The sequence below is a fragment of the Ostrinia furnacalis genome, unplaced genomic scaffold (genome assembly GCF_004193835.3).
Source record: "Ostrinia furnacalis isolate ACB-3 unplaced genomic scaffold, ASM419383v2 OfSCF4140, whole genome shotgun sequence".
NCBI lineage: Eukaryota > Metazoa > Arthropoda > Insecta > Lepidoptera > Crambidae > Ostrinia > Ostrinia furnacalis.
The window spans coordinates 219,689-227,189 of NW_021134379.1; the positions used below are offsets into that span (position 1 = coordinate 219,689).

The 7,501-nt window shown below is 36.4% G+C and overlaps 1 protein-coding gene across 1 annotated transcript in view; it reads left to right on the forward strand.

Annotated features, from left to right (window-relative positions):
- LOC114358891 (probable cationic amino acid transporter) overlaps positions 1 to 7,293 on the forward strand; it is a 142,672-nt gene extending 135,379 nt beyond the window's left edge. Inside the window, exon 9 of the mRNA XM_028313052.1 lies at positions 7,106 to 7,293. Within this exon, the coding sequence (XP_028168853.1) occupies positions 7,106 to 7,293 (188 nt within the window). The remainder of the gene's footprint in view (positions 1 to 7,105) is intronic.
- The last annotated feature ends 208 nt before the right edge of the window (positions 7,294 to 7,501 follow it).

A 7,501-nucleotide genomic window follows, 5' to 3' on the forward strand; every position in this document is an offset into this window, starting at 1 on the left:
TAACTTCATTTAGTCCCAATAATTGATTCTGAGTTTTTCGTCCATACAAAATGGAACTGACTCCTTTATGCAAAAATCGTTAAAGAACATAATAATAACGTATAATAATAAAAAGGTTTTCATACAAGCATTTTTTAAACCAATTTCGAGCCTTGCCCCCAGGATTTAAAGTATCGATATCTTATCGACTCCATTTTATCTTTCTTCTCTCTAATTGCTTTTTTCAAAGTGTGCGTCACGTCACGCGGCCATTGATTGGCCATAAGGCACGCCTTCTGGCCAATCACAGCACTTTTAAGCCGGTTGCACATGTTGTCGTAGACTCTCAGTCGCTTTGTTTTTACACAGTTGAATGTGTGTGTGGGAGCTGTGGTGGGGGAAATGTGGGGACACTGGTTCTCGTTGTAGTTACGCGCGACTTCATATCTATTCTCTTTCTATGATCTGAGGTTTCAGACAATCGTGACCGGTCAGATTCGGTCAATTTACATCTCTATTCACGATAGAGTTTCGTTAAATCCTACTCCTACTAATATTTTAAAGGCGAAAGTTTGTGTGAATATTTGTTACTCTTTCACGCAAAAACTACTTACTTAACGGATTTTGTTGAAACTTAACAGTATAATTTTTTGTAACCCAGATTAAAATATAGGCTATAATTTATGCGAATCTGTGGCACTAAATTTCACGCGGGTGAAGCCGCGGGCAAAAGCTAGTTTAATAATAAAATGACATGTGAGTATTCCATTCTCAAATTACATCACCTCGGCCAATGTTTGTAGTTTTCAGCTTTATTTCCTGTTTGCCGACTGCTGGTTGTTTCAAATTAATAAAGCTTCCCAGAATGGAACTCTCAGTTTTATCTACGGTCCAGGCACATAGGAAGAGCATACTTTAAATATTTATCAACATAACAACAGAACTTTGTTCACGAGAGATAATAACAGTTCAGATTAAAATAGTTTAAATCATTTTAAATATTATTATGTTGTTTGCAGACAGTCAACTGACATATTTGTCATGTTTGTAATTATGCAACTTTTATAAAGTTTCAAACTAGTAGGAATTATGTTAAGTGTGATACTATCGTAAAATGTAACCTTTTGAGATCTACTCATATGTTTGTGTTTATAATAACTTACATTTTATTCAGATCGAATTAACGTTTTTGATATTAAAAGATAAAATTAGTGACCAAATGTTATTAGGGACATAAAAAATAATGGATGATATTTTTTACACTTTGTATGTTTCTGTACCTATAATAAGAGGATGTGAATTAATTCCTATATTATGTATGATCTATAGGTATTATATGACTATAATAAAGTCTGATACCAGCAGTACCTAGGTTACCTTAGTAACTACCCACACACAAAGGCTCCAGAATAATTTCAGTCGTGAAACGCCACAGTTTTGACAGCTACTTTTTATTCCGGGACTACACATAGTTCTCGAGGGAGTTCACGCACCGAAATCAGCGAGAACAGTCACTAGGTATTACCACAGAATACACAAGTATTACGTAGATTTGCAAAAGTAATAGTTACGAACGATGGTAAATTTTATACGTTCTAAAAGTTTGCTCATATCACATAGTGGGTGAGTGAGTTTCTAGCGTTGCACTCTTTGAAATAATTACAACACTATCTGCCCAGAGCATTCAAAAACATCTCTCATCTTTCAATGTTATAATAAAATTTATTCTATTCAAAATACATTAAAATATGAGTTCACAACTTTCAACCCAAACCACAACATACAAAAAACAAAAGAGAAGAGGCCTGTGACGTCAAGGAGTGCTTAAAAGTGTAGCACTTTGTGACGTCACGCGAAACTTCAACGCATCATAACTTCGTAATTACTTGTTTGATTGACAAATAAAAAAATATGTGTCCAATATTTTTTTATAATATTATTGTCAGACTAAAGTTTTTTAGGAAACTAGCTTTTTAAACACGGGTCATTAAGCTAGCTAACGCTCTTTAATGCTAATTAGAGATACCAGCCGTCAATTACCTGTTGTATCGCATTCGATGGGTTAAATTGGTTAGCGTCCCGTATGTGGCCTGCCTAATTGCCGGACAAATTGGATTAACGAGATAGGTCTCACACGTCAAGAGCTACGCTTAGGCACAGGGCACAACAAAAAACGCGAATCATTTTGGCTAAGGCGCTCCGCTCACTAAGTGCCGAGGCGTATGAATGGGCACGATGATGAAACTTTATCACTACGACGAAAGTGCTAGAAAAAAATACAAATGGCATTTATCTGGTTAATACCTTTAACAAAAAAAAGAGGTCATTCTTGTGTTAAGTTCGACAAATATTTTCACCTTAGTAATCCAGAGGCAGCTGAGTTTGAACGAAAACGTTCGTCGGATGCCATTAAGTCGACTTCAACTCCTACCCAAACAATGGTTGCACCAAAATCACAATTTGGAATTTATAAAAAATTAAACAGAAAAGTTTTGCTAAGAAGTTAGTAAAGAACCTATGTCACGATATTATATAAGCTATCATATCACCAGAACGTAAGTGCTGTATAGGGCGTTAGCTGTTGACAAGTTTTATCTAATTAAGTTCGCTTCATTTAAACGGACGATTAAAACTGATGTCGTACAATGTGTTCTTTACTGCACCATCCTCACACAACGTCGAGCAGATACGAGTAATCGAACTTCAAACAGCGCAAAAGAATCGAGCGAAGCCAATATCATAAAACGCATCCTAACGGTTCCTGACAGCACAATCGTCATAAAACTCCAAGCTGTTAAGCTGCAGCTTAAGCTTAACTTTAACTATCCGCAATAACTATGGATAAGCGGCAAATGCTTCTTATATAAATAGTATTACTTGCTCATAATAATATTTTCTAAATACCTACTGGGTGTCCCAAAATTAGCAAGTCACACTGACACTGGAGGTGGATAGGCCTAAGGGCTCTTTCAAATTTGGCGTTTTGAGCATGAAGTCAGTCACGGGACTATTCCCACCTCTCGTTCCCACCACTGCAACTCCTGTGTAGCCAGGATCTACAGCTTGACCGCCACAAAAACCCAACCAATGAAGGTCAAGTTTGTCCCGGGGGAAAGTTAACCTTTAACTACTGACGTGGGGGCCTCTCAGGCCTTGCAAAAGTCAAATTGTTAAATTTCTCCTCTCCCAAGTGCACGACACACGCGAATCTTTTAGTACCTTCGAGTTTCATTGCGCCGAGGCTGTCAACAACGGTGCACGTGATTGCAAGCGCAATTTCAGTAGGTAAATTAATTTTAAAGTTTCTTGTGGGCCTCTCAGGCCCCCACCTCAGTATTGGCGTAACTCTTTTTGTCTAAAGTTTTTATTTAGTTGTCGTCTTTTCTTGAAATAATTTGAAAAAATCTATAATATGGAGCCCACAGTACATCGTCCGAGATAAAGCGGTATCTCGGAAGTAAAAATAACCAGCATTTAACGAAAAATAGAAGAACAGTAGTTTTTGGCACGTATGCTAGGAAATGACAAGCCTGTACCTGTCTGTCAAGATTTAAACGATGAAACCAAGTGCCATAGTACATGTATTTTGAAGATTCAAATGAAATCTACATTTTAAAAACATATATGGCTTCCTTCACTGAGCAAAGCAAGTTTATCCAGACTGTGTTCAATTCGCACTATTTGATGTGTGTAATTTTTTTCCCCCTATTTCATATTAGGATTACTGACTTATCATTTGCTAAAAAGACTATTGAAAATTAAGATTCTAAGTTGATTTGTTGAATATATGAATATTTTTCATGATAACTTTGTGAATCATGATTTCATAAGATTTTTGCCAAAAATGCTACATGTTTTCTAAATATTGAAATAATACCTACTTATTAACAAATAATTTACATTAAAATAGTTTTATTGTATGTAAATATAACCACTATTAATAATTATTAAACATAAAACCCTAAAAAGATTATATTTTTTTAAATATAAGCACACATATGTACGGGCCTCTCAGGCCCCCACGTCAGTGTTTACGTGAAATTAAATCCACCTCAGTAGCTAAAGGTTAAACTGTCATTGGACCCGCAACGAAATTAATCAGAAGAACATAGGAGGAGTTCGAAATTAAGGTTCGACTTCCCTCCATTGCAAAGCGGATGACAGGTGACAAACAAAGGTTTAAAACCTTCAAGAAAAGATTATGCACCACGGACAATAAATTAAATTAAGGGGGCCTATCTTATGAGCAATTAGCAACTACCTGCCAATAATATTTTTCACAAAATCGCTTAAAAGCACGGAAAGATGTACTGAAGTCAGTCAGTATTACTTTGTAATACAATTTTCAGTGTGCGATCCTGCAAACGGACGACAAACGTCCGCCTCAAAACGTATAATTTGAAAGAGCTCTAAAGTGTCTCTAAGATGCATTGAACAAGCCTAATATGGCCATAGAGAAGTTCCAAAGTTTTGAGATATGACCAATTTTAGATACTACCAATTTAATGTCCATTATATAAGTTTGATTTTCAAATAATGTTGGCATGGTTACTAATGGCTTAAAGAATTAACGCAAAATAATAATCCTGAGATAATTAAAATCTCACTGAGTAAAAGTAGAGTTTGTTTTGACTAATACTAATTAATGATTTTGATGAGCCAAACAAGCCAATTAACAAAGACGTTGTTTGTTTTATTTTTATACACCCTCAAGGGGTCTTGCTATGTCTGAACTTCGTAAATTTGGTTCGTTCGTTTCAATCAAATAAGTCCACTGCTGGACAAAGGTCTCCCTCAAGGTTTTCCACAATGAACGGTCCTGCGCTGCCCGCGTGCCCAGGCTCTTCCCGCGACTTTTACCAGATCGTCGGTCCACTTAGTAGGAGGCCTGCCCACGCTTAGGTGTACTACTTTGTTACTAAAAATTTACTAAAATTAGTCTCTTAAACAGGATTTTAGTCTTAACTTTATTATAGATATTAAAATTCTCCTCATAAAACCTATTTACGTTTAATTTTACCTGCTCATTTCCATTTCATACCATAATTTCTTTTGCAATCCATTCGTGCAAGTTCTGAGAAAGAAACCCACTCAATCAGCATATTAAGCCATTAAGTCCATTAACGAAGGAATATAGTATTTCACCTGAAAAGCTTTTAATTAATTAAATGGCACTATTTTTCTGAGAATACGGAGAGAGGTGCGCAGTCTGCCGCAAGCCTTAAGTGTCGATAATGATGAATTATTTCCATTTACATATTACGTCCAATTTGTTGCGCATCGTGAAACAAAGCACAATACATTACCGATGGCGCGTGGCGTTGTGATATCAATGAATATCTAATGGCTTTACAACTTTACATGTCATGGTGATGTAATCTTATTGTTGTCAAGCAACTACATTGTTTTACTCAAATGTCAGGAACAAAAATTTCATTCACACACTTCAATATTCTGAATTCAGTGTTACCTAATCTTTCCAACAAGATTGGTTTTATGTATTTTATAAATTCTCGTAATTCTTTTTCTACATTGTAGTGAGATGAGATCGTGATGAATACTGTTTATTTTTTTAAACTCATTTCTACTGGTTTGCAGCATCTTTTCAGTGTGTAAATACCCGCCGCCTGTCATTTCCACTGTGCACAGGTGTGTAAACATTGGAAAAATCGTGAGTGAATGCAATAGAATTTCAAGATGTTTGAAATATCTCCATCGATGTTTTCTCACAATACAATGTGTTAACCTTCCCGTGACAGAATCGAGGGAAGAGATAAGCGGGAAAAAGCGGCGCGAACGTGAATGAACGGGAATGCTCGCAATTCGTGAGCATTTTATCGAACATACCATACATTCCGGCGAGCGCTTTTTAATACTTTTAACGCGGAACCTTTTTATTTTTAAACTTAAAATACCCACCTTACATCATAATATTTTTTCTCAGTAAGAACCGAACTTTTTTACGCCCGAGTATTTTTATTTTTCACCTATAAACCGTAACGTTAACAATAACCGGTGCTTTTTGTATGGAGTTTGACAGATTTTTAATGTTTATCAAAGTTAAGTAAGATGGTGCAACTCAGCCTTAGTGCTAATTTCTAATTTCCGTAACTTGAGTAGGTACTTATACAGACCCATTGCAGAGATTTGAATAGATAACTTAGCTTAGCATGTCATTGAATATTAGTTTCATTTATAACAAAGGAAATCAATGCCAATTCAGAGAAAATAACAAAGGCAAGAGAAAATTATTCGGACTCTGCTGACCTGACATTTCCAATCTCACATTAAATAGTAAATTAGATCTGTCTTCCTTTCACCCTAATGTAAAGTAAATATTGTTTACGTCTGTCCTAAAATATCAACGTTGAAAGTTCTTAGAATAGAATAGAAATGTAAATGGTATTAAAATGGCAAAATCAAATAATGCAACCTCAAACAAGACCACGCCTACAATGCTCCCAGTATTTGCCTCATCAACAATTCAAGGATCTTTTAATGTTGGGACTTTAGTAAACTGGAAACAATACAAACTGGTTTATGTTCATGAAAACGTGATATTTACTCCTTTGCTACTTTTAGAAGTAAATTCTTACTAAATAAATTATGTTAGTCAGTGTAAATAAATTTTAAGCACATTATTAAGGTTTCAAACTTAGTTACCATTAACTTACAGTTCATCTCAACTCAAGTATACCTATCTAGTCTAGAAACCTAATAATCTAATATGATAAAACACCTTATAAAATGGAATGAAACCATATTCGTAGAAGTAAAAGTTCTGGAATGGAGGTCACCTCATAAATAACCTTACAAAGGATGCAGGAAGGTGCTAGATGCAGACCACAGAACACATTATACAAGATGCAGACCGCTACCAACCGGTCAATCTAATAAATTATTTATTGTTTAGCGGTAGACGTCCTGTAAATAATGATAAGTAGAAGTAAAAAAGACACTATTCAAACAGCTGCAACTCCTGTGTATCTACAGCTTGACCGCCAATAAAAACCCAATCAGCGGAAGTCTAGTTTGTCCCGGGGATAACACTAATAATGGACGGGGGCATAGATACCTTGAGTGGTGTTCAAATTTACATAATAATATATTTCTTTTTTTCCAACAGTTCCCTTCGACGAGATCGACCCCGACTCTGGCCTGGTGCAGATGTTTGGATACGTGCACGCACCCACGTGCAAGTACATAGTCGCGCTCGGCGCCCTGGCCGGCCTCACCGTGTCCATGTTCGGATCCATGTTCCCCATGCCCCGTGTGGTGTACGCCATGGCCTCTGACGGACTGATCTTCAAGTAAGTATATTTGTATTTTGTTTCTTTGGGCTGTGTTTCTCTTCGTTATGAACCTGGTCTAGAGCACAGGTCTTAGAGTTGGTCTCAGCTTTTCTATGCTGGTGTCTCATCTTTTCTAATGCTGGTCTTACTGTCTCCAAGTTCGGATCCATGTTCCCTATGCCCCGTGTGGTGAATGCCATGGCCTCCGATGGACCGATCTTCAAGTAAGT